This window comes from Accipiter gentilis, chromosome 29 (genome assembly GCF_929443795.1).
Source record: "Accipiter gentilis chromosome 29, bAccGen1.1, whole genome shotgun sequence".
In the NCBI taxonomy this organism is placed as follows: Eukaryota; Metazoa; Chordata; class Aves; order Accipitriformes; family Accipitridae; genus Astur; species Astur gentilis.
The window spans coordinates 5,627,781-5,655,629 of NC_064908.1; the positions used below are offsets into that span (position 1 = coordinate 5,627,781).

Genomic DNA, 27,849 nt, shown 5'->3' on the forward strand with positions numbered 1-27,849 from the left:
ATGGTAAAAAACATCCTCCTCCAGTCAGGGGTGGCAGAGGGAAGGGAAGGAAGGAGCTCTCAGAGTCGAAGCGTGCAGACCCCTTCTAGGAAAAGTTCTTTAATCAGCCAGTCTCAAGTACACAGGACACGGGTGAGCTTTCAAGACAACAGAAATTGTTTGCCCTGCCAATGTATCTTCACAGTATGTAGACAGGAGGTATTTTGGAACCCTGTCCTGTCTGCAGTTCTTCTGTAACAGATATGGAAGTGACAGGCAACTGGAAAACTCCAGATGAAAGGGAAAAAAAAGTCAAATTTTGGTATGTTACCTTCCTTTAATTTTAGATTATATGCATAGAGAACCTGATCTACCCCTAAAAGAACATGCAGCATGATTTGCATTAATAAGCCCAGTCAGGCACTGGACTGGAGAAACCCTTTTCAAGTGGATTAAAAGACACCAAGGTTTATGAATGAACGATCCTTATGAACCAGGATTTCCAAACACACATACAGAAGTGACACATAACAGTGGTCTTGGCAGCTTTGGCAACATAATCATCTCAGATAGCATCTGCGTGGCCTCCAGCATGCTCCTGCAACAACTTCTATCCTCTGAGAGCCACCACAAATCCAAAGGCCTGTTTGGTCCAGGGTAAGGAAGTGCCTCTGAAGTCTCAATGCTGCCAAATCTTGCTTTAGAGTAGGATGCACTGAATCTGTAACAGGATGGGCAAGTCCAGAAGAAGCCATCATAAAACTATCAAATGCCACAGTGATTTAACTTTTAATTAAAATTAACCCATTTACTCATTATATCCAACCCCTTCTGAGAAGTTTATATAGAAACCCCACAGAACATTTTTACTTGGGATAACTCTAGAAACAGCTTCTAATCCAGTATCTACATGGAAAAGTCAGTTCTCTTCCACTTCTGCTAGCTCTCCTTGTGCTAATGGCCCAGAAAATAAAAAGGCAGTCCCATCCTGGGTAGTTATTTCTGAAGGCCAGCACCTGAAGCAAGTTAAAGGAAAAGAAATCTTTACACTAGGCCTTCAAGTGTTGATTTTGAAAGTCAAGAGCTATAGCATGGCTGTGACACAGATGCTGCCACCCTTTTCTTGGGAAAAAGTGAATGGCCAAAAATTAAGGGCCAGAGTAGACTGCACCAGTGAAAGCCAAACTCTCACAGATATAGCAACTGCCTCAAGCAAGGCAAAAAAAGTGCCAGTAAGGGATAAAAACCAAAAAACTTACAGCTCACTAAAATGTTAGAAGAGTTGCCTGCAACAAGGCTACCTCTCTGCAGCCAAAGGGCACACCCATCTGTACGCTAAAGATTGTGCGTTGAGTCAGTTCCAGCTTTTGCTTATTTTGCTTGTCACCTTTTAGTCACAGGCACAGGCATTAAAGTAGAAAATGTCACCGAGTTCAGAAACTATTCTATCTGGGCACAGGGAAGGAAAAAGTAAAGGGACAGGGCACTTTGGAAGAAGAAATAAAGGAAACTAAAACCTAGGTTTAAATAGCTCTCTTCAAAAGATTTAAACAGCTAGAACTAAAGAAAAGTTATGCGACTGGAAAGCAAAGAATACAGTAGACACCTAGAAAATGATGAAGGATTTGGAGGTCTTTGCTCTACAAGGAACTAACACCACCTTGGTGCCATCTGTTACTTCTCACCCAATTGCTAGCTACTGGACAAACAGCGGGAAATTGACTCCTGAGTCAGTGAGATAAGGAGGCGTTCAATCTTCACATCCCCTTCATGAAGAAAGGAGAGTTGGAATTTAGCTAAGGGAGCTTATATGAGCACAGGTGAGCTCACATCTGTAACACATGGTGCATAGCAGTGAGGAGACTCAGGAAAAAACTTCATATTCTAGTCAATTAGTCTTTGGCGAAGCCTAATCAAGGCAAAACACAGATGATGCCCACTGGCTGAGGAGAGTCCCCATTGAGTCACACAAGCAAACTCAGCAGAACAGGTTAGGTTTATCTAAAATCTTGGAAGCCTTGAAGGAAGAACTTCACACTGAAAATGAACAAGGAAAAAAACGGATCTGGGAAGGGGCAGCTGGGTGCATGTATGCTATGCTGTAAACCAGAGTGTAGTGCTGTGGCATTGGGTTGAAGCCTCTACGAGTTAAGCCAGGGGTGCCTGAGACACTCTGCTGCTGTAGCTCGTTTCTCTGGGATCAGCTCCAACATAGGTAATAAGAAGTCTGTGAATGCAGCTGCCTCATCTTGGGACCACTCGTATTTTTCCACCAAGACTTCAAAAAGGCCCCAGGGCTTCAGTTTGGTGATGTGCTTCAGATCACCTGAAAACCAAGACAGACAGGTTAAGTGCAAGACATGGGAGCAGAGCAGCTGAATAAAATAGGCCAAACAGCTAAAGATGACACACTGAATTCAGAAACTGTTCTGAATAGTTAGGCATAGGGAGTATAAAATGGTAGGGCATGCTAAAGGAAGAAATAAATTATCTTACAACCCCTTTTCTATCTGCTTTTGAAGACTGTTCTAGAAATGTACTTCCTTGAAGGCTTCTTTCTTCCCTCCTGCTATTTCTGATCCAATATCAGCAAATACTGTTCAGCTTCATTAAATCACCAACTATACTGGTTGACATCACAGATAAACATTGTGCCGTTGACTTTGGAATACATGCAGCACTGTTTGAGGAAGCAATACACTACTAACAAAAAAGGGTTTGTTCTATAAAAAAAAGTATTAAACTAGGTCAAAAACTTCTTGAGACTCAATACATTTCTGGGGTACTTAGGGCTTTATGGTAACTGTATAATGCATCCTCAGCAACATGGCTCAGGATGCAAGGCACTATTTAGCAACTGGCATGCTAGAAATGGAACCAAGTTGTCTAGAGAAAACTTCAAAGGTGAGTCAACAACTGCAGCTGACAAAGTTCAGCTAAATAAAGCCAAATCAAGTCTGAAGAAATATCTACAGTACTGTTTTTCTACCTGCTGCATTTGATCAACACCAAGATGTCAAGTACTAGGGTACAGGATACTTTTAGCAGTTAGACAAGAGTGCCTTATATTTAGCTGCAGTTTTACTGAGAAAGCTTTTCATAAAACAATAGGAAACACTTAAAGAGGCATCTTTGCTAGCATCTATTGTTAATTGGCATTTCCAGCAAGGCACTCTTGTCTATTTGGGGCAGGGGATGAAGGGATAAGTGACATTTGCTTTGTTTCCTTTTACCTTTTTTGGTGAAAAACTCCTTGGAATATTTTCCTGCCAAAATGAGCTTGCGAGGTATTTTCCCCAGAAGTTCTATGATCAATGCAATGTGATCTGCATTTTTTCAAAAGAAAAGACAATGAGACACATCCACACAAGACATCTCTATGCCCCAGTTTCCTTCTCCAGGATATAAGGACAAAGACACTCTCTCCCTTAAAAATTACTTTGAGATCCACCTGAAGTCAGATTACACTAAACAAGGACAAAGTCAAGGGGCAAGGGGGGGGGGGGAAATAAGGGCCATTTGAGGCATGAACAGTTTGAGAAACAAGATAGAGAATCCAGTGATAAGAGGAATGGAAAACATCACAACAAGAACACGGGTTTTACTGGTTTACTGCATAGGCTTGAGCACAGCTGTCCCCTAACACCATTGATTTGGGTAAACAATCTTTTTGCAAGGAGCCTTTGCATTACAAACTCGTAAGAGAAGGCTCATTATGAAGAAGCATCCATTGTTTTTCACAGCCCATTTTAAAAAAAAGATAGACTGAGACAAACACACCTTCATCCCGTGAGTAATCTTCCCCAGAATGAGGCTCAAACAGATAGTCTCCTGTTGCTAACTCAAAGGCCTAAACAAAGAGAAATGAGCATGTTAAATCACTTTAACGCACTTCACAGTTAGAAGTACCACAAGTTGATTCTGTGTATCTCTGGGCCAGAAGCAAAGCAGTATGAAGAATAATCTGTAGAACTCTAGTACACCATTACCATCTTATGACATACAATTACTTTGCAACATTTTAATGACTGCATTAAAAAAACATCACGGGCATATCTATGATGAATTCTGGATCACAGCATAATGCCTTAATTTTGTACAGTTTCACACAAGCATACTGCATTTCACAGGCTTAGCCTCTCTTCCGCCTCAACAGCATTTTGCAAAATGATGTCATGTCCAAATTCTAGATTTTTTACAAAGATTCTCCCCTCCCTCCAAATTTCAGATACTAAAGACATTTTTCAAACAGTTAATCTCTGAACGTTCATATGTAGATATGAAAACATGTTTTAAATGAGAACATTTGCATTCATTTCACCTCAACACTTCTAAACTCCATGATGCATTTATCCTTTTACGTATTCACTTTTACTCAAAACAGTACCTCTGCCCTTTTGTATTCTTAGTTTTCTTTACAGACTGCTGTAGTCTAACTACTGAATTAGGCACTCAGAGTAACTACTGCATAATTTTGGCCACATGTTCTGCAGAGGCAACATGACGATGCTGCATTTTGTTTTACCACATTCATCAAAAATCACAGCTTGTTTTCCAAGACAGCAAAAATGACTTCACTTAAAATTTTCCAAGCTTAAAAAATAAAACCCAAGCTCTGATTTGTAGAAAACACAGAATGGAGACAGCAAAGAGGCACATGCAGTAACTGACTAGACTGATCTACTTTTTTTTTAAATTTTTTTGTAAATCAGCATATTCTACATTTGCCAGATTACAGGAACAGCTTCAGCCTCGTCTCAGCATTACTCAGATTATAAAATGATTCCAAACATGCAGAGGATGCATATGATTAAAATATGAATTTATACTGAAGACATCTGTGAAACAGTACTGGATGCATTGGAGATGCTCTTTTATATAAAGGTTTTGTCTTCACAATCGCATAGCTGTCTTGTTTCTCCACAGAGCATGATATCAAAGTACAGTTATATTTGAAATCTGCTGGTGCTGTACAACAAAACTAACTTTCAAAAGGAAAGCCGCACGTGGCAGAAAAAATAAACAACTTTTGTATGGAAACATGGTATGCAGCAAGTCTGGAAGTTGGCTGAACACCTGTGAGGTTTTTGCCAGGCGTGGCTAGCGACTTAGCAGTCCAGAGTGCACAGCACACAGGAGTTTCCCAGAATGCTCTGCAGAAACGGTTTAAACTCTCCCGGATGACCCCACTCACCATACACGCTGTGCTCCAGATATCAGCAGGGGTGTTATACCCTGATCCTATCAACACCTCCAAGGATCGGTACTGTCTTGTCTGGATGTCTTCAGTGAAGTGCTTGTGCTAAATAGAAGATACATGTTACTAAACAGTTAGAGACTGTTTAAAAGAGGAGAATCAACAACCTGGAAGGTCAGAGCAGATCAAAGCTCATTCCCATTACATTTAATCCAAATTTTACATCCTCATTAAGGATTTCCTTATATTCCTACAAGTACTATTTAAATGCTCTACATGAGACACTCCTTGAGTAAAACAGTCCAGCAATTTAGACAAAAGCAAGCCACAAAAACAGAATAAGGGAAGACTGTTTCAGAAGCTGCATCCGCTCCTATCTGGTCATGACAGATAGGCCATGATTCAGCTACCTTAAAGCAGATAAGCAACACCAATGTAAGAGACCACTGTGCCAGACGCTACAAGCTTGATGTGCCATTCTGAGTTTAAGACTCATCTCTCCCATAAGATCTGAAGTATTTTGCCATTGAAGAAGCCAAGTAAAACAGACATTTCTATTTGAAATGTCAACCGCTTAAAAGCAGCGCAGCACAACCATCAAAGAATAAAACTGTGAGTCTCTTTCATGTGCTCATGAATCCACTGAAATAGTTTGACAAACTAATTAACTACAGAACTAGCACATCAGAGCAATTGTTTGCCACTTTCTTATTCTCCAGGAGAGCTACAGACTTCTGAAGAAGTTTCACATATGCAGATTTCTACGCATTATACGTAACACTGTTCACACACCTATTAGAAGTAATCTAATGACCAGTGAGGCACCCAGAACACAGGCTGAAACCCTATGTTAGAAGACCATTTCTTTCTTTGTGTCCCTGCGCTCCCCTCTTTTTTCCCCAACATAAGTTTCAAACTGTCGTTACTGTCACAAGCAGGTCTAAGAATCTGTTTTACAGATTCTTTTCCATCTTGGCATACTGTGAATGAATTAGCAGGTTTAAACAGTCAATGTGAAAAGATTGTAAACTTACCACCCAGCAGGCATTTCCTAGGTCAGCTATCTTCACTTTGAGCTTATCTGCATTCTTGGGCTCAAGAGGATTAAGAAGGAAATTCCCAGCAGTTGATTTTCCTACAGGCAACATGTACAACAGCTGATTAAAGCTACATGGACAGCGTCACCATCTGTCATCCAAATCCTATCACCCTCTCCCTACCCAGGAAGGGTTTTGCTTACAGATCAGAACCTTTCCCTCCCCAAAGCCTAGGTATAAAAATCAGCAGTCTGCACTATGAAAAACAAAGCTACCACCATTAAGACCTGACCAGTGTTATAAAGCAGAAGGACAAGAAAGCATATGCAACAGTGACTGTTTCCCAGCACTCTTTGCACAGACTTAAAAAGTCTGTCTATATCTAGACAGGCTTTTTAAATAAGGGCATTGCCAGAAACACAACAAGCCTCTCAACCCTTAAGTCTTCCTAAATCTTTGAAGGAGAGTCCACATATTATACCATCTTTTTGACATACCCATCACTCACTGCAGCAACACAGACAGTTACAAGAGCTAAAGTATACATTGGGAGAACCTCAATGACACAGTGGAGAGCAAAAATATTAAGTCACTAAATTACACCCATCTGTACCTCTCAAGCAATTTGGGAGAGAGCTGAGAGAAGCAAAATACACCTAGTAATCTAGCAGAGGCATCCAACTAAATGCAGTTCAAGATTTAAAGTCTTGACATTTCACTTGCTACTTTTTGTCCATGTAACTCCCCAGCAGTACTCTGCCAAGAAAATGCTGCAAAATTTTTTTTTAAAAGTAGTACAAATGTTAGTTTCCCCCTCCTTCTCCAAGCAGATATACTTCACCTGACCTTGACTCAAAGATGCAAAAAGGACAGTTTTATCAAATGATTCAAGATTTTAAAACACACACACCTGCAATGTGTTTAAACTGCTGCACACTATTGTGCATCTTATGTTCTCCTAAACCTACAAGACTTAAGAGTTGTTCCCCCCCCCGAAACAAATCATATTTAAACAACAGCATTAAGAGTTTTTTTCCCCTATGCTGTATAAGCTTTCAGTCAAGCTGCATTTCCAATTGTGGGAAAAAATTTGCTTATCTCAAGCAACTGAATTACCTGTACTCCATGTTAAGAAAAAAAAACTTATCAGAACACACTAAACAGTACTTATACCACAATTTAAGAGCCAGTGACAATTTGTAGACTTACATTTCTAACTATTAAATGAAAATCACATAAGAAACACCTGATACAAAGGAAGGAATGTTCCTATACTGAAAAACAGATGCATAGGTATTTTCTAAAAGTGGGAATACTTACGCATTCAATAGTCAAAACTAAGGTGCAACTACCAGTGGAAGCTACAAACAGCAAATGTCTCAGAGTAGGACTGTCAGGTTAATTACTCCTGACAGGAAAAGTCTCAAACAGGCAGTTCCAATCACTTCAGCCTATAAAAATGGAGGTTTCTACTAATACTCTGCTGAAGTGTTGTAACACAACTCGCCCACATCAAGGAGAAAGGAGCCCTTTCTCACAGGGTTCCTTTTATACCTTTGTTGTCTGACGGGCTATTATTCTCGTTCTCGTCCTCTGAAGGTATCTCTGTCCGGATGCTTTCTTGCAAATGGTTAATCTCCTGCTCATTGAATGATCGCTCTTCATTGGACGTGGGCTGACACACCATGGAGTCTTCTGAAACTAAGGGCACGAACGAGTCCGACATTGCTTCTTGAGGCCTGTTCTCCGAGTCACCATTACGCTGACTGTAATTACAACTATGGAAGTTTTCCTTCTTCTGTGTATGAGGGTGATCGCCACAGTCATTGGCATTATGAAGGTCATCCTCAAGTCGCACAGACCCTTGATTGCTGGAGTCTGGGAAGTCCGTCATTTGTATCACTCCATTGCAGTTTATTTCTGTAACGCATTTTTCCACGCTGCTTTCCATTAGAACAGATTGCTCTTGTACAACGACTTCAGCTGGAAGAGTGGAAAAGGAGAAGATAACAGAATATGTCTAAACAAAGTAATAGCTGAAGCTGTTCAAGGGAGCCCTCAGAAGCAGGTAGTTCTCAAAATGTAACTGAACACAATCATTCATTAATTCAGTTTGTAACAGGACATTTCCTAGCCTCTTTAGATGGGTAGAACGCAATGCAAACAGGTTAAATGACAATGGCCATCTCTATTAAAGGTGCTCACTCTACTGATGCCAGCATGAGTGAAAGGATAACATTGGGCTACTTTAGCAATATTTTAGGTCTATACCTGTCTTTTTGCTGAGGTTTTCCTCTGATGGACTAACTTTTATGAGCATTTCCAGAGGGCTCTGAGCTTCTTCCTCCTCTTCAGGCTGTGTCTGCCCAGGGCTTGCTTCCTTCTCCATTTCCTCTATCTCTTGCATTCGCTTCTCTAACAACTCAGCCTGGCGTTTCTGCTTCTTTTTCAACTTCTTTTTCTTATTCTTTGACATTTTGTCAGCCTACACAGAAGCAAGCAGAGAAATTGGACTTAGCATTTCATATTTCAATAAATCTAAAAGGCATCAAGTTTTAATTTATTTTAGAGCTGAGGAAGCAGTCTGGGATGAAAACTCTGGAGACAGTTCTTCTCCCAAATAAAAAGCAGACATTAAGGTTTTTGGAGCAGTTGTCTATGCCTCTTATCAGCGTATTTCTGTCCTGACCTGAAAAACCTCCAGTATTCTCAAAATGAGGGATCTCAGACTCCACAGACAGGTCACCTTCACAACAGATCTTGAGACCACCAAAAAGACTACTCGTTCTGGTGATATATGAGCTAATACTACTTAAACCTCCAAGACAGCATTGAACCCGATGCCTATGTCTATAACAAACACAAATCACCCTTTTCCTTCTGATAGAAGGTTGCTTTCCCTGAATGCTGACTGCACTATGAAACAATGCAGTTGATACCGTAAGCAGATGGATACTTATGTATGAAAGCTATTACACTTACTGGTTTTGGCTGTGGTGCAGTGCTCACTGAAAGGGAAAGGAAGATCAGTAAATTAGTATGTTTATATTAAAAAACTGCAACTGCATTATTAAGGTAAGTATTTTTCCTACGTGGTTTGGTAACAGCATTTTAAGATATCAGCAAATGTTATTTTGAAGGCTTATTTCTCTACAAAGTAGAGCAAGAATAAAAAAAATAAGAAAAACATTAAATGAGTAAATGCGTAATTAAAATTCCAGATAGTAGACTTGCTTGACTGATATCAATAGACTTAAACTTCCTGTCATGCAGCTTCATTTACTGCATGCATTATGCACCTTACTGAAAAGGGAATGCAAACCAAAACATTAAAATACCAAAGTTAAGGGAGCTTCCCTGAGCTAAGCTATGCTATGATGGGCTCAGCTAAATGTTGGTGGCATAAGATTATGAGTGACAGAGCCTTGCAATACACACTGCAGTAGTTCTTGAAAACTACACACTGGTACAGATGGATATTCTGAGGAGGAACAAGAGGAACTAGGAACAAGAGAACATTTGCTCTCATATCTTTAGGGATGTTAGCATGTTAAGGAAACTGTTTCTGTTACAAGTTTTTCAGACTTCTGTAAACTGACAACAGGTAAATCATCTTGTTGAGACCTTCATGAAATGTATTTCCAGCATTATGCAATGGAAAGAAAAACTTTTGAAAAAAGACATGAGAAGTACCTCACCACATTTTCACTCCAGAGTGCATTAGCATTTATGCAGTGTGTGCTATACAAGACTGACTGCCCTACCGCTTTATCAGTGCCAGATGAGCTGTGTTAAAAGCAGATGCCAGCATGCATGCATCCTCCCTCCATTTTTCTTAGACAAACAACTGCCTTCCTGATCATCTTTAAGTTACAACTTATGACTAACTTCACAATTTAGAGTTGGCTTTGCAGAGGTTACTTGCATTATTGTTCCACTGTACTCAGGCAGTTTTCCCAAGTGAGATTAGTGATGATTTGGGGGTGTAGGGGGGAAATAGCACCAATTTTCAGAAAGAGAAAGCACCTGCAGAGCCAGATGGTGGGGGAGCCCCAGACCTCTGCCACTCTGTTGCTTCTGCAGCCAGCCTGCGGATATACTGGTCATTAACACACAGAAGAATGTTCTCAGGTTTAATATCTGTATGAATGATTCGACATTTTGTGTGCAAGTAATCCAGACCTTGAAGAACCTGCAGACAGAAGAGAAGGAAATTGATCATTAGAAAAAGCAAAGAATCAGCAGAGTGAAGTGAAAATGCAAAATTGCCTAGGATGACCAATGAACCTGAAGGACTTCTGTGTTTGAGAGTGCTCCAGATTAAAGCTAATGTGATCAGTGGTTACTACTCAGTTCCAGAAAATATGAATTCACATACAGATTTTAGCTACAAATTTAAAATACTGTCGCTCTACCCTCATAACGTAACTTACCACAGTTGAAAATCTCATCTTAATACCCTACAATAAAATCATGCTTTCCTCCTCCCCTCCACCTCAGATGTAGAAAGATGCTTTTTTCTTAGGCAACCATGCAGTAGGAAGAACAGGTTTCTCTTGCTCTTCCCATCATTAAGCACTGTACTTACTGTGACAGTTTAAAAAAAAATAAATACTTGCACTTATGAGGAATAACCAGGGTAAGAAGAGGTTAAAAGCAAAGCTAGCCTCCCATCATAGTTGAAATGTCAGAAAATAAATATCTGTAGCAGAAGGTTTTTGCAGTAGAGAAAGGAAATATTAACCCAAGAATAATTTTCTTGCATGAGAGATACACCACTAATTTTTTACTTTTGTTTTCTTGGATCCGAGAAAGATTAGTGAATGAGTTCTCTCTAGGCCAAGGGGAGCAGTGCAGTCAGAACTGGAACTTACCTGTTTGATGATCTTTTTGACACAAGGGAGTGGAAGTCCCTGATAATTTGACTTGATGATCCACTTCAGGAGATGATGCCCTAGAACTTCAAACACCATACAGATATCTGGAACTCAGTCAAGGAAAAAGATGGGCATCCTGACCCAAGGAGTGCTGAGTTCCCAGGACTGAGGCTCAAAAGAAATCCATACCACTTAAGCGTTTTCTATTAAAGAACCCTCATCCTTCTGACACAGCTTAGAGAAGCTGCCTTCCTTAACAGCACCATCCTATCCTACACATCAGTGTTGTTATCTAAAAGCTAAAATACAGCGGGATGGAGTTGGTTAGGACAATGGTCCTAATGCAGCAGCAGCAAACTCCTGCTTTGAGTGAAAGCCAGTTACACAAGCAAGTTTGCATTAGTATTTCCTGCTAGTATTGAGACAGCTTCAAGCCAACAATGTACGTTTTGGAACTGCCTAGGCTTTTGCCCCAGGCAAAACTCAATGCCAGATCTCTCTGTACCAGCATTACCTGAAAAGATAATAAAATTTCCATTTCATAAGTCATCTTCAGAACAAGTAAGTTACTTTCTCCACCCTCCCTTGCCTCTTTACCAGTAAAACAAACTTTTGACAAGCCTGGACTTCCAACAATATTTACATTATCTACTTTTTGTCCATAAGATCTCAACAGCTACAGTCACTCTAGTGACATATTCAGTATTGTGCCTTTCCTTTAGAAGCCAAACGTCTAGGAGTTTATTAGGCTGCTTTTCTTCTACACTGGCAGAAAGCACGCATGTGTTTCACAAGAGTGAAAGACATACAAGATCAAGTCAACATTTACTCGGTGCTATGTACCGGAAAAAAGTTCATTAATAGAGGAAATACATTACGGGGCTCCTGTTTTCTAAGTGTTAGAATGTTTATAACCTACAGCTCAAGTCTCTCAAGCAGCCTAGTAATTCTCAACGAAATAAAATTCAAGGTACTGCAAAGCAGAAACACGCACAAAAGTCCAACTTGCAAATTTTATGGATGCATTATTAGGACTTGCCACAGATCACTGCCTATTAGAAGGCTATTCACAGAACTACAAGGGATTTGCAAAGCAATGCACTTTAAACATCCTAACAACGTTGATAAAGTCCAAGGTAAGATGCTTCCATAACTAGAAAACAACCTCATTATCAAGTTATAGACTGCATGTGTTTGCCATTTTTAATTACTGATCTTAACATTTTGTACTGCTTTACTTAAATAAGGGGTTATTACCAGGCTGCTTGCAAAATTGAGGGGTTGAGATAGATGGGCTCTCTTACCACAAAGGTACCTCAGACACAAAGCCATTCAGTCCTGATTCACAAATCAGATGCAGCCACCCCATCTCTCATGTTAAAAGCATGACTAAGCAGTGCCATCTCCACAACTTACACATATTATGACAGGCAGAATGATCATTCTGGATCTGAGCGTAGCAAGCAGTTTTGAGGCAGATGATTCTACAGCATGTTTCCTTGGGCAGTGAAAGGGATGTCTGGGCATTGCTCACCAGCAATGACATGGCGGCTACCCAGCAAACCCCCATCTTTATGCAATTCTTTGCCTTTATTCCACAAAAGGATATGAGAACCATTAACTCCTGAAATCTTGAAGTCATCTAATAACTGAACAACTCTCTCTTTACTTGGATCATTTGGATCACTGTTGCGGACCTGCAGAGAAAAAAAGGATTAATTTTGTGTTCCTTGAGGTAATTACCAGGCAAGAATATATTTTCAAGTTGGAGCTACTGCACTACTGTTAGGTTCCTATCCAAATTCTTTGCAGCTAGACAATCCAGAAATATCAAGCATGTGACTAATGTGAAGTTCTCAAAATGCATTTAAAAAAAGATTAAAAATTGAACCACACTCTCAGGCACTCACCGATTTTAGCAACTTGATCTCATCCAGTGCCGTTTCTGTGTAGTGCTCTGCACTCTTCACCACCTTCATTGCCACAAATCTCCTCCCTCTATGCACACATGGTAAGTAAATTGGAGACTGTTAACACTCATACAAAGAACTTATTCTCCAGGATTATCCTAATTCTTTTGCATATAAGACAGCTACTTATTTAAAGCATCATGGAAAAATAAGGTTTAAGCACTCATGAAGATTGTCTTTGGGTCTCTTTTATAAAAACATTTATGTTAATAATTTCTCATAAAATTAAATAATAGGTCAGAGACTGCTGAACACAAGAGCACTCTTTCCACATATATGGTTTGTCCTGTTCACTCCCTGACACACACTTGCATGCACAATATCAAAGGAAACTTTTGTGTTAGAATGTGGACAGCTACGTTTTGTGTTTTTATCTAAAAGTAAAAAGATGCTTTCTGATCATGTTTGTGCAATGCTCTGCATTCCCACCAGAAAGACTAGCTAGAACAGAAAGACTTACTGGATGTCCCAAGCTAGCCACACAGTGGAGAAATGGCCCCATCCGAGCTTCCGAATCACATGGTATCGCCCATTAAAGAGATCTCCTATTTTCACAAGGTGATAACCACCTAGAAAAACAGTGGGAAGTTTATATGTCAAGAGGTCACGCAAGTGCTGAAGAGCAGCTATGTGGAACAAGCATCACAACTTGAGGCAGACTTATTTGATGTGTTTACATTTTTAATCATATAAACAAATGCAAATACTTCTCTAATTGGATCTTGCTAGAACAAATATACAGCATGTTAGAGAAAGAGCTGCGAACAGCCCTCTAGTTGATAGAAAAGTTTTAATATAATTGAACTAGAATGACTGACTTTTCCTCCTTTTCAATGTAGGTCATCACTGCAACATCACAAAATAATATCTCCTCAGTGAAAGCATCTGAAGTCTGCTAGGCTGACCACCCTTGGAAAACACAGCTAAGTATCAGCATTGCTTCTGCATGCTCTGGCCCCATAACATGAAAGAGTACTGCACCCAAGATCCCAACAGTTTCCCTTGCAACTGCTTTCCTGACTGAAAGGTACTTTGCCATTTAACATCACCACTGAAAATAGGAAATTCTCCTCCCTGTACCCCTAGTATCTCTCAAGCTGCTGACTATGCAGAAAGATTCCACGATGGAAGCAAAGATGTGAAAAGACAGACAAAGACACAAGGGAAGTGGCAGAAAACAGAACGAAGAGAAGAATCCGTGATTGCTAAGGCATAAATTTTTGCTAGAACCTGGAATTACACCCTAGATTCTGGACATTTACTATTCAGTTGTGGTCAGCAAATACCACCCATGAAATGCATGCTTTGCCAGGAAGATTCAGCTCTCTTGATTGGTTCACAAACAAGATGTAGAATTGCTATCCATTACGTCATTGGCTCAAGCAGCAGAAGTCCCTTTTCTTCACTTAAAGATTTCAGCTACAACAGTCACAGCTGCACCAATTGCTAATTCAGACAATGGCTTTCTTCTTTCTACTTGCTTTACGACAAAATCTCACAAATACTTGGGTAGCATGCTAAAAGTAATGTAAATGCTTTTAAGTAAAGCACTGAAGGGTAAGTAACATTGCAATTCAAGTTCCCTGTGCTATTTCTACTTTGCATTTTTTCATACACATATATGGCATTTGTTACATGATTCTCCCTCTGTCTTATTCAATTTATACAATGAATAGTATCACAGAAGTAGTCTTACAAAGTGCTTGGAAGTGGGGACACACATTCAAGCTTCAATTAGTTGATCAGTTGAATTTGTATGATCAGTGTTCCATTTTTTTTTGAAGTATTTGCTATGTTAAAAAACAGCCTGACCCTTCTGATATTGAATTATATACTGTGGAATTTCCACTTGCTCTGTAATTAGTTTCTACTCAGAGAAACAGTGGAAGACTGTATTTGTAGACACGAAGTTACCTAAGAATGGATACTAAGATGATGATCTTCAAAAGAAAACAGTGAAGAATTTGAAACAGATTTTAAAGTGTCCTTTTTCTGATGAACATCAAAAAAATTCAAGGCCTACTTGCTTTTACCAATTTTGAAAGCCCTCTGGCACAGAGGAAAAGCTAACAGCTTTAAACACATGCATTAAAAACAGCTCTTCAACTCAAATCTAAACTGGTAACAGTGAGAACCTTAGAGAATAGTTTTTCCATTTCAGGTTAGCTTGAAAATGTTATTATCATCATACAGTTTCAAAAAACACTTAAAGTAAGAGAAAGCCTATTTTCATGCTCTGCAGTAGATAGGAAATCAAGGGAATTTCTTGATTACATTGAAAAACCTATGTTTTAAACAGGCAAGTTCTCACCTTTACAGTAATCATTTGGATCCTCTTGTTCATCATCATCTGATCCCAGGATTTCTTCCTCTTGCTCTGGAAGATCATTCTCTGAATGAGCAGCAGGGCCCCGATGTTGAGTGTCGGGTCTGAAAGAGAACACACTGCATGTCTCACACATGTTACTCTTCAATTCAGTAGCTTTCATTTCACACGAGGGACTGCTAATAATGGAGGAGATGCAATATTCAGCCTTCAGAAAAACTATTTTCACATTTAAATGCTTTTATATATATATATAAAAATAGAGAGAAACAATTTTTGTATTTAAGAAATAAAACTTAATGCCCTAGATTCACTTTTATAGTGGAAGAAAGGACCAGACAAGATAGTGAGTTAAAAGCTTAGTGATCCCACCAAAACATTAGTGCCTTTGAACCCCTTCACAGCCTTTCATTCAGTGAGGACTTTTCTAACACAAGTTTATATTTTGAGACATTACCTCATATAAAACCTGAAGGTTTAAATGTTGATGAATGTTAAAGACTAACACCAATTAATTCTTACTCCTTTGGAAAAAAAATTAAACCAGTGTTTTAGAATCTGTGCCCTTTGTCCCCTTCACCTTTGAGATCAAATGAGCATTTAACAATCCTTCTGCTTCTAACACTTTAGAACTCTAAAATCCCTAGTACTGCCCTTGACTTCTCCTGTCCTCCTGCAGTAGGCTGCACTTCTAGTTCATCTCTTCACTGAAGGTCTAAAGTTTGTTAGTTGTCTGAACTATAGAGAGTGGGAGTATGCTGAGCAGATGTTCTGTAAACTCTTCTGAGAGCTTGTGATTACAGAGGAATTGAAATCAGGCACCAGGGTGGCATATATTTTTTTTTTCACTCCCACATTCATAAATAAAAACATTAACTTTGTGTGTTTGACTTTTTACCAAATGTGCTACTCTAAGTTCCTGCTTGTGAAAATCATGTTAGCAAAGGCCACCTCATCGCTCTCATCCATTTAAGCTGTGTTCCAGTTCCCTGAGCTAAAACATATTGCTATCTCCCCTGTGCCCCAACTCCTTCTTCGTGGCAGTACACTGCTTACAGCCAAACAGCTCATGAAATGATAATACGAAAACAGGTAAGTTATTTACTTTACAAAGCATTAAAGAGAATGGTTAATTGTCTACAAAGTTTTATCTTCAATATAGTTTTGTACAAAGCAAGCATTTATAAAAAAACAGTGCCTATAGCCCCTTTGCATTGGCAAGATTTAATGGCAAAGTACTGCAGGATATTAACATCAAGCTTTCTTTTCTTAGAAGTATGAGATATTAAAAAAAGCTGGAGTTGTCCAAAGAGGTGGGCAACAAATTTCTTTACAGCAGTGATGTACAAGCACGAGATAACATTCTTTACAATGAGTTTCCCTGTCAGGGTGAATTAGCGGAAGTTTCTTGTATTGACGCTATTGTTCCAGTGAAGCAGCAGATATAACCGATGCCTTCCACTACCCTATTTCAAATTCAGCTAGTTTTGCTCAAAGGAGGAGTGACTGCTGAGACAGCCACTGGTTATGCCAGTGGGTATGCTAATGCATGTGGGCTTTCAGACGCAGTTTTTCTAGCTTATAACTGAGCTGGAGTTCTGTGCATCGTATCATGGCCATACTAACTAATCTTAATCCATGGGACAAATTTAATATTTCAATTTTGAGTAGGTATACAGCAGAATGAATGTTCAACATTTACCTACTACACACGCACTCTGCTGAGACTTTGTACATTAAATACATTACTACACATTAAAACTACAGCCACCTTAAATATCTATGGAGCATAAAAGCAAAGAAATCACACGTTCCAATCTGATCATGACTAAACTTGTAGCCATTTACAATCTGGAATTGAAGTTCATTAAACCAAAGAGGAGCTACAAAGGTCATCCCAGGCACAACCAAACCACCTGACATTTATTTCAGTCAGTTGTCAGAGCTAGCAAGCCCTGCTGATTTTTTAATTCAGGAACAGATACACAACACAGATTAGTGGTCCCGAACCATAAAACAAGACTGCCAGACAGTCCATTCCACTGCTGCCAGGCTGAGACATTTATTAACAACCCCATAGCTTGATCCAGCCCCAAGATATTTAGTATTTAGACATTTCCCCCTCCCCATGAGCCACAGAATTACAAGTCAGGGATAGGAAGAAGGAAACTGGGGAAGGGGGGGAAAGCCTTGGAGGTCAAAAAGCTACCTCAAAACTGCTGCATTCCTTTGGGAACAACTGAGCTAAGAATAAAGTCACATACTATCCCCAAATTAAGAGCTGTAGCCAAGGCAAGAAAGGGCCGTGTACAGAACAGTTAAAAGGGAGACTGGAGGCTCACATAAAAACCCTATGGACAGTGTAAAGAGAACCAGAACACAGAATTGGATAGAAAGGAGAATTTAAGCCCAGGAGCCACACCCATAGCGTAAGTAGTAAAGAGTAATTCTCCCCAATGCTGTTTTGCGATTTTTACTTTGGTATCTGCACAAGATGTAGGGGATTAGAACGGATTCAAAAGGAAATTCATCTTAAAAACCACTGATGCAGACAGAAACATCATGCCATTCTGCAGTCCCAATGCTTTTCAATAATAGTAATTTCATGCATCAAGGAAGAAGTTACTGGAAGCACTAAACCCCATTCTCTTGGAAGCTTTCTGCACCCCTCCTAAGAAGGGCTGACGAATCATGCTGCTGACAACCTCGTACATGACACACCCTATAGTCTGCATCTGAGTCTGTCCTGGGGATCCAAAAGCATTTCAATTCTATATTATAATCTATTATACCAACTAATGTGAGCTGTATTCAGGTCACATACATTTCTACTGTGCTATTTCCTTTATGAAATCACCTCCAAAACACATCTCATTCCTTTGCCTTCCTGCAAAAATTCATTAGATGTTGCCACATCCCACCACCTTCTTCCCCCAAAGTGACCATGTCAAGTGCAGATATGGATTGAGAGACTTAATCAGTGCAGAATATCTATTAATATCAAAGAAAAACTGATACACAAACCCACAACCCTCATCTGTCTGCTTCGCTCACACAGACAGTACTCTAGAAGGCACAAAAGGCTGCTCCAGACAGCAGAAAAATCCATACTTGGTATTTAAAGATCACAGCTGAAACAGCTGTCAGCAATACTGCAAAATGCAGGTAAAATATATAAAGAGGCTACAAAAAATGGTTAATGGTTTACCCATTAAAAATCAAGTGTTCTAGGGTACTTTTTTTTTTACAGCCACCTCTGTTCTACTTAAGAACACCTTGATCACCTTTCACTTTTGCTCTCTCAGTGTGCTAATTAATCATCAGAATTAACGGGATTTGCAGGGTCTCTCTACAACTATATAGCAATATTTTACTTAAGGAAAACAACGTGGAACAGCAATGCTAAGGCAAAATACTAGATCTTTTATGGAATTTGTGTGAATCCATATCTAGAGACCCTCCCAAAAGTCCTTATTCTCTCAAGAATGCCTGAAGAACTGCAAATTCATGAGGTAAAAAAAAATATTTAAAAAGAAAGGGTAACCTACCTGCATGAAGCACGGCCTCCCATTGATAAAGATATTCCCGAAGACAGCCCAATAGTTTTCGAAAGAGCCATTAAAAATCAGATGCCACACTGTTCAGGAAGCAGGGGGACATCAACGGCAGGCGGAGGGGCTGGTTCTTCTCGAACGCAGCAAAGCTTTGTGCAAGAGTGAGGGAGAAGAGGGATTTGCCTCCACCACCTAGCTGCAGATGCACAGCACTGCATTGCAGGTAAAGGGCCTTGCAGCAAGGCTGGGGGTTGCTCTCAGCTGATCTTCCTGCAAATTCAGTCATGTTAGGGGTTGAGCATAAATAGATTCATCTCCTTCTCTTGATGTTTACCTGTCTCAATCTTCCCTCTAATGAAATTAGAAATTCAGTCAGATACTTTGTTTCATCTTCCTGAACAAGCCGGTTTTATTTGCCTATTCAATAGTCCACTGGATTCAACGCTTGGATGAAGACACGGATCATGGTAATTGCCGACAGTCCAACCCTTTTGATACAGAAATGCCAGCACAATCACACAGGAGAGAAAGGGCGTTCAAAGTAAAAATGAATTTTATGAAGTAATTCCAAACCTCCCCCATCCAGAGTTACAAGAAAAACTTATCCTTTATGCTTAAAAGTAACCAAAAAAGCAGGAGGAGTCAAATCTTCTTTAGAAAGGTGAACTGAGTATTTTTCACAGCAGCAGGCACTTAACATCATCATCCGACAATGTAGAAGAATTACCAGCCATTTCCTGTGCCTTTTTATCCTGATGGTTTATGCAAGTGATAGGGCAAACAAGTCAGCAACAAGGCAACATAGCAAGTAATAATTTAGAGATATTCTCTGCTATGGAGGACTGTTTATTAGCGAAAAACAATCTGAAGCTGGCTCTGCAGTTTTAAACCAAGAGGTTTAAAGAAGAATTGGATTAACCTGATTTTACATCCAAGATATTTTCACCTCAAAAGCTCGCTGAGGTTTGAACATCCTTTTCACAGTTTAGCATTGCCAAACCTCTTAATATTAGAAGAGGTGCTAACAACACACAAAATTTTCCACTGTAGTCAAGATTTTGCTCCACGTCCATTCAATATATCACCCCACAACTCTGTTCACCTCTGCAATGCATAGCAGGGACAGTAACAGTTATTTGCAGGAACTAAGATTTCAGTCACTCACTTGTTCCTTACAGGTGGTGTTCAAAGAGTTTGGAAAAAAGACTTTTGTATTCTCTTGCCAGTTTCCCATAGAATCACTTATCTGGTCCACACACTAAAAATAAGGTAAAAAAATCATTAAGAAGCCTTGATTGCACAATGTGTGTTCTCACAGATCTGCACTCAGGCAGATCCAACAGCATCAGGAGGACAAGAAGATGGGAGACTACAGTCATGCCTGTTAGTGCAGACAGTGTGCAATGAAAAAGCAGTGTTTGTGCTGTGGAGTGGCACCAGCAAGGGCTCCTTTGCTGCTCTCTATACATCACTAGTGAAGCTATCACAACCACCAAGTCTACACATGCAACTTCACCATCAAAACTCAGAACTTGTTTTCTCCACCCTGGTAACTTACATAACAAGGCATTTGAAGAGAGGTGTTTGGTTCTCCTATTTAAGAGCAACTTCTTCAAAACTCCATTTTGTACAGGAAATAGGTATTTTTCCTTGTCCCCAAAATAGCAGAAATACTGTCCATGCTACCTGTCTACCTGCTTTGAACAGATACAAAAGCAGACCCCTTCCAACCTTCAAGCAAGGAAGGCAGCATACATTTAATCCAAATCACTTTTGTCACACCTATCATCCTTATATATGGGCTAACAAAAAAGATACTCTCATTACTCCTCTTCATCTGTTTGCCATTCCCTTGGTATTTGCAGAGATGACGCCTGCCCGTAGGAAACCAAAGACAATTGCTTTCTGAAATGAGTTTTAAGCCACCTGCAGCACAATCTTTATAAACACTGTCATTCCTTATTTGTGAGCTCAAATTACACGAGACATCCCCAAACAGAATTCAATTCACTGAATGCAAGACTAATGACAAATCCAGCTCATACTGTAGGAGATGCAGATAAGACTACTATAACACACCTCAGGACTCTCGCTGAAGGAAGTGTTGCTTTCCACCTTAACCATCCAGCCAACGTTTTCCAGGGCAGTACACCCACTGCAGCAAGATCTCGCTTCAAGTGCTGTTAAAGATTCCTTGTTTTCATTTGGGGAAGAGGGAAAAAAAAGCTCCATATGGCATGGTGAAAAGCCAGGATTTAAAATCTCTCTCCCATTTTCACATCCAAGCATCAAGACAATGTCTCTTTAAGGGAAGTATGCCTGCCAGACTGCATCTCATTACTATTCCTTAATGTGCCTGTAATTTCAAGATCATGTTAAGGCACATCTAGTCAGAACGACTGCTTCTGGTGCCACCCTCCAACGTGCTTACAGGCAGATCTGCTGGCATCCTAGTGTTCAATAAATACTGTAACTGTTCAGACTCAAACTTTCAGTATGAATTCAGATCTGAAATGATAAGATGTATTTTCCTACTTTTATGCACTTTACCTTTCTGTTCAAGAAAATTTTAAGTATTTGAGGGGAATTATAAATCATAGATTGTGGGGGACTTATAAGTCTGTAATCCACATTATTTTGGATTACTGCAACTCATTCACTCTTGCATCCCTATTTTTCTGAATAAAGAACTGGTATTTTCTGCCAGTAGAGCAGATCCATAATACTTGCTGCTGTAGGGCAGCCATCCCAGAGCTACCTGAATACCATTGTCAAGAACTTAAAGACGACTGGAGATGGTCTAACATTTAGTTTTGAAAGGACGGTGCTCAGAGGCACCAAGACATACTTTTGTTGGATCTATGGGAGTTCACTTTGAAGATAAGTAATAATGAATTTCACATGAGAACGGTCCTGATGCACAAATAACAGAGGCAATCGAGTTTCTCACTCCCCATACCCACTCCCCCACACAAGCACTTAACAAGCTGTTTGTAGAACTCTCTGCTATTCCAGCTATTACAAACAAAGGGACTTCCATGGAAACCAGCAGATCTTCAGTTGTGTCCTCTCATAGTCTGATAATCATTTCTGTATTTGAATGAAAAAATCCCGTGGGTGATGCATTGCGACTCTACCTTAAACTTATGTTCAAAAAACTTATGAAAAATGTAGCCCTGGTGTTAATTATGAAAGACAAGTGAAGAAAACATAATCCAAGATCCTGATCCCAGGCAAAGTTTTGAATAAGGAAGTCAAGGAAGAACCCAAGAGGGCTGTCAGAACTTCAGGGCTCCTCAAAGACAGCAGGAAAGTGATACAAGCAAGACAAGCAATAACCAACTGGAAAGTATCAGACTCTACTAGGAATTTTCTGCTCCCCAGATTGCATAGATGGAAAAATTACTAACTTCCTTATCTCTCTTCAAAGCAATTCTATTGAGGAGGAAGAAAGAAGTGAGGCTTCACTGCACATCAGGAGTCTGTCCAGAAAAATTGCAGAAACTAAACAGTTTCTCAAAAATACTGAACATTGCATGCATTTGGGAAGAGGGAGAGGAAGCGAGACAGCAGTACAGCACCAACTCAACTCTGCCACTGTCTTCCCTCCAGGAGTAGAGGGAGCCAGAGGAACTATTGAAAATCCCCTGAAAAAATATCTCCCACTCAGTAAAGCCTGTAAGAAAGGATTAAATAAGTTCACCAGTGCATGCAGAAATAGAAGAAAGTACTTCATATCATGAGCATTTTTCAGAACAAGCCATATACTGTTAACTGAATGGCTGCTACTACCTTTGTAGTTATTCATGCTTACAGTAATAAAATGTTCTGCTTTGAGACACAATCAGTTCAACACTCCTTACACAGAACTGCTGGGTTTGTCTGCGAATAGGCCAACTTTTCCTGAAACATAAAAGACTGCTGAAGCAAGACACTGGACTTAGTGGAACTATTATCGTCTGGGCCTGCCAATGAACATACCCATCATCTACACATCACACAGTCCTGTAGCCCAGTTCTAGTCAAATACTTATTTTCTTCATTTCAGAGAAAACGAGCTACAATACAGAACTATTTGTTCAGTTTCTCATCTGTTTCTGTAACTGCTTTGAACCAGGATGGGTTTTTTAGCCTAGTTTTTAAACTCTGGGTCTTAATCTCAGTAGTAACCTAAACAGTCATTTTTTCCCAGGACAAAGAACAGTTTGAGCTTCTCAGGGTTTGCGACATACAAAGTAGACAGAAAAAAAGCCACAGCATTTTACTGGCAATTATGATCTAACAGTCACAAGTGCCTGACTCCAGTACAAATTACCAGAGCCACTGGTAAAGTACATCTACATTAGTATTTTAGTTCAAATAGAAGCTTGTATTTTCAAACAGAAGCACAGTTTTGAAGTAAATACCAGATATTCCTCACATATCGGGCTTTCATTCACATAGTACAACAGTCTTGCGGCATAGGAAATTAATCTCTTTCAAATGAAAGCACGTAGCTGGCATATTCCAGCATCACTTCAGCCAGGAACAGACGTTGTCCCCACCAGAGCTAACTCAAAGCAACATTCCCCTCCAAAAAGCACGTGGAGGCTTAAAAAAAAAATAATCAAGTTTGTAATCTCCTGTTAGCCTGCACTGCTTCCTAATCAGACACTACCTTACTGCATGAAGGCATTACAAGCACACACGTGGCCTGGTCTGTGCTGCAGGACCTACAAAAAGCAAGAAGCAGCCACCTCGTGGCCGATTAAAGGTTGAACTGTTGGGACACCCATCACTCCTTCCTCCTGCCACTGCGTTCACGAACGTTGCCATCCAACACAGCTCATGAGACACCAGAACACTGGAATTCTGTTTTCAGTTCCCTAGAAGTCATATGAGGAAAACTAGCACAAGAACTGCTCCCAGGAAAGCACTGTGCAGCTCCCCCACCTTCCTAAGGACCAGGGCAAATACTCTGCCTAACACATTTTTGTCTACCAATGCTGAACTCCAAAGATATTAGTAACTGCTTCAAACAAAGAATTGCAAAAATCTATTGCATTTCTGACAATTGGGTAAAAATAACTACCTGAATGCACCTCACCAGATAGACTGTAAACTCTTCAGACAGCTGTAAGTTATTAAAGTTTTAGTAAGAAAAAAGCTTGTAAGCCTACAAGCTCCTTTTTTAAAGACAGGCTTTTTTGAGTGCCTTTGGGAATCAACTGACTCTCAGCGCCCGAGATGTTCACACCTCATGAAATGATAAAATTAATACATCACATACTAGCTTTCAGCAAAGCTATCTCTTGGCAGCAACACACATTGCAGTAGCCTACGTACCAAACTTCCTATGTTTTATTAGCAACTAAAGCTCTGACATGCATATTTCCTAACATATTCTTAATATTAAGGAAAAGGCCAAGCAGAAGCTTGCCTCTCATTTTCTAAAAATAATTTAGATTAAAGCAATTTTAATTCTAATTCCTTGCCTTTTTGACGGAAAAGGCTGAAATAAGAAGAAACTGAAATCAATGCTTCACTCAAGGCCACAAAGCAACCCAGTGACAGTCAACATTAGAACTCAGGATCTCCCTGTATCTAGACTTGCTTTTTATCCCTCCAAGGCATTCAGCTGTCACTCTCCCTATCCTTCCTCCTCCTCAATTCTCACAGAAATGGGAGCTGGGCAAAGGTACACAGTCACAATATTCTTCCAACTCCACAATGGCAGACACAGGACTGATGAGCAAGCTGGGCAAGTAGAAGCTTCCTAACCAAACACTGGAGACAGCTGGTTTAATGATTATTCCAGATTACCAAAAGATTTGAAGTAGTTTTACTAGAGTGGGAAGACACAGGTACCTCACCTTTGTATTACAAAGAAACTTTGCCTGCTCTCTTTCTGCAGAAGAGTATGTTGGGATAAATGCACTCACTCCTTCATTGATACCAAATAAAACTTTGAAGACAGGAAGGATGGGAAGAATTAGGAAGATCCTGTATTTGTGGAAAATTAAGAACTTGGTTAACCTTCCCATTAAAAAAAAAAATCCTATACACAGAACCGTAATTAGTATTTGCAAGGTTTTTCTGTAAGTAACTAGTTTAGGCTGGTCTTGTCTGAACCTAAATAGCAATTTTAACTGAAAAAAAGGGTAACTTTCCAGTTTTGTACTATACACAGTCCACTGTGATTATTTTAACTTTTCCAAGTGTTTGGGTTGGTTTTTTTTGGGTTTTTTTGTTGTTTGTTTTTTAACCAGACTAGGCTGATAGGGAAACTTAAAGCAGGTATAGTTCATTTCTAAAGTGAAAGGTACCTTGAATTTCTTTAAATCCCTTCAGAACATTCTCTGCATTTTTACACTTACCCATAATAAGGTAATTCCTAATACTCACCAACCTTAACCTTCTAAAATCAGTTGTTTCATGCTTTTTACTGCCCTTCATATCTAAAAAAATTACATGTGTGTGATCTAACCAACTACCATGGAACATTAGGTATTAAAAGGACATTCCATGTGGTTTTAAGTTTAGGTTTCATGGGAGAAGTCTTGCAACAACCCAGTTAAGCTTATTTTAGAAGATTTAACTAGAGCAGCTTTGTATTTAAATAGCATAAATGTCGTGGAACTGTACCTAAAGTTAGAGGCTGACACTGGGTTCTTTCCGTTGTACAATGTAAAGCATAAAGTACATGCAAGTTTCTTTAATTTCCAAGGCAGGATCTAACAAACCTATGGTACCAGAAAACAGAGTTGAAGCGTGTAGTTTAAGGAGATAAACACAGCATTTTACAGATAGTATGGTTCTCCACTCAAATCAAGGTTAGTGGCAAAAGCAACAGCTAACCAGCAGTGCAGTTAACCTGTTCTGGCTACATAGTTAAGAGTTTTTTTAAAAAAAAAACATGCCAGCACTGGAAGTTACCATTCAGCAACCTCAGAATTTACACAGAAATCAGTCTTTCCAACTGCAACTGTGGACTCTATTGGCAGAGTCAGTATTGTTTGTCTGCAGGTGAACAAGAAAAAAAGAAAGTAACAGGTATAGAATTAAACAATGAATTATTCATTCAGAAATTAGGATGCAGATAATACTATAGAAAGAGGAGAGCTCTTAAAAAATTGTCTTAACGCCATCTTCAAGAAATACCAGGAGAAGGTACAAAATAGCACAGAAACATAATGCACATCTCCCAAAGGGTTTAGTCAATGCTCTTCACTCCTCAGAAGCCCCATCTCAAAACAACCAGATCTTTGCTAGAGACAACCAGAAAATATTTTAAAATCCATGATTTGTTTGAGAAAGTGACTAAGGTAGTATTACTCTAGGCCTAAAGAAAAACCCCTCCAACTCCCACCCCCAAAGCTTTACTTCCTAAATACCTTTGGTTCCCAGGCACCAGTGAGTATAAAACCTCCTGAGGTACCAGAGGTTTTACGCGAATAAGCAGCATTTTACTGAGCACACAGAACCGGCTCTAGGATTTACATCACCTTTCACTAGAAAGGAATTCACGAGCAGCACTGAATGCAGTACTTAATGCAGTCTGGTGGGAGCCATTGTATAGTATTTACTCGAGATCTGTTTAATTTTTATATCTGCATCCAAAAGTTCACCACATCACACAAAGACTTGTGAAATTCCTGTGGTAGGAGAGAAGCCACACGAGAGCATCAAAGTTAAGAGAAAGAAGTAAAACAACACATCACAGCATTCTTACGGCAAGATTTTAAAAAAAAAAAAGCGGCGTTGGAGGCGGGGGGCAAGAGAATCAAGAGAAGCTAGTTCCTAGAGCCAGCTCTGGAGGCTTCAGAGAGGGGAGGGGACGCTGGCATCGCCCACCAGGTACGGCCGGGGGCCGAGTGAAGGAGCCAGCAAGGACAGAGCACGATGGCAGCTCTGTTCACCGAGTTTCGGGGCAGAGGCAGGGAACGGAGAGCCTCCTTACACACCGAGGCAGCTCCGCTCCCCCGCCCGCAGCCCGCCAAAGGAACCACGACACGGGACGGCGAGAAACCGTCAAATCCCGAGGAAAACCAGCCCCGGCGGAGAGCCAGGGCGGCAAAACCCGCCGCCCCGGGCCACCAGCCGCGCCGGCTGCCTGCCTATGCCGCGAAACGTGCCTTCAATTAAACTCGCGTTAAAAACCCGTCTAGCCCGAGGGGTTCGCACGCTTCTCCGCCTGGGGAGCGCCCGGCTCCCGCCGGAGCTCGGGGCACCGCGGGGCTCGGCAGCCCCTTCCCCGCGGGGGAGGGCCGCGGTAACAAAGAGACGGCGGCGGGAGGCAGCGCCGGTGGCGGGAGCTGCCGCCTGAGGGGAGCCGGGGGCCGCACTTACTTCCTCTGGGCCTTGTCCTTCTTGGCTTTGGTCCGCTTCTTTCGGGCCTGCAGCGCCAGCACTGAGGGAGAGAAGGGGAGAGAGGCGTGAGGAGATGCGGGCCCGGCGAGGGGATGGGGGGGCACCGGTGCCCCCCGGGATGGGGGGTAGGTGGGGGAGGGGATGGGGGAGGGGGCCCGCGCAGCGCTCACCTTTCCGCTCCATGGCCGCCAGAGCCGGGAGCCCCGGTTGCCCCGCGCGCCTGCGCGCTCCGCCCGCTCCCCGCGCCACGCCGGGCCGCGCCGGCCCGAGCACGCGCAGCTTGGACACCTTCGCGCGCCACCCCGCGGCCACAACCTTGCTCTCGCCTTCACTGGCGGTGCCGCTCGAGAGGGAGCTGTGGAGAGAAACCACGCCTCCCCGCTCCCGGCCACGCCCCCGCCCGCCCTCGACGGGGCGGAGCTCCCCGAGCGCCGGCACCGCCTCCGACGGCGGCATGGCGGGTGGCGCGCGCGGGCAGGGGCGCGGGCGTGGGGCGGGCGGCGAGAGCCGCGCGTGTGACGAAAGCCGCCGCGGCTGTGACGCCAGCGCCGCGCGTGGGA

General features: G+C 41.0%; 1 protein-coding gene and 1 long non-coding RNA gene across 4 annotated transcripts; both read right to left on the reverse strand.

The window, feature by feature from the left end:
• Positions 1-1,957: 1,957 nt before the first annotated feature.
• Positions 1,958-27,582, reverse strand: SRPK1 (SRSF protein kinase 1). 3 transcript variants are annotated; one of them, XM_049833119.1, is made up of 16 exons: positions 27,460-27,582; positions 27,269-27,329; positions 15,372-15,505; positions 13,521-13,629; positions 13,001-13,088; positions 12,706-12,787; positions 11,088-11,200; positions 10,240-10,405; positions 9,196-9,221; positions 8,485-8,698; positions 7,768-8,196; positions 6,211-6,311; positions 5,174-5,281; positions 3,760-3,829; positions 3,213-3,305; positions 1,958-2,305 (listed from the first exon to the last, which is right to left on the reverse strand). In XM_049833119.1, the coding sequence occupies exons 1-16, from the start codon at positions 27,470-27,472 to the stop codon at positions 2,121-2,123; spliced, it is 1,992 nt and encodes a 663-aa protein (XP_049689076.1). In that variant the 5' UTR covers positions 27,473-27,582; the 3' UTR covers positions 1,958-2,120. The 3 variants fall into 3 exon arrangements, with proteins under 3 accessions (XP_049689076.1, XP_049689078.1, XP_049689077.1); XM_049833121.1 differs by lacking the exons at positions 27,269-27,329; positions 27,460-27,582 and adding an exon at positions 18,935-19,089 and having other exon boundaries at positions 15,372-15,490; XM_049833120.1 differs by lacking the exons at positions 27,269-27,329; positions 27,460-27,582 and adding an exon at positions 18,935-19,089.
• Positions 19,301-24,902, reverse strand: LOC126052457 (uncharacterized). The gene is made up of 3 exons (XR_007510046.1): positions 21,020-24,902; positions 20,106-20,198; positions 19,301-19,428 (listed from the first exon to the last, which is right to left on the reverse strand). It is a non-coding gene; the product is annotated as an uncharacterized LOC126052457 (long non-coding RNA).
• Positions 27,583-27,849: the final 267 nt, after the last annotated feature.

Excerpts from the sequence above, each read along its gene's own strand:
- SRPK1 (XM_049833119.1), bottom strand. Across the intron at positions 8,699-9,195 it reads CTGCACCACAGCCAAAACCA|GCTGACAAAATGTCAAAGAA; the intron begins GTAAGTGTAATA and ends GCTTCTGTGTAG. Across the intron at positions 3,306-3,759 it reads AGATTACTCACGGGATGAAG|ATCACATTGCATTGATCATA; the intron begins GTGTGTTTGTCT and ends GAAAAAATGCAG.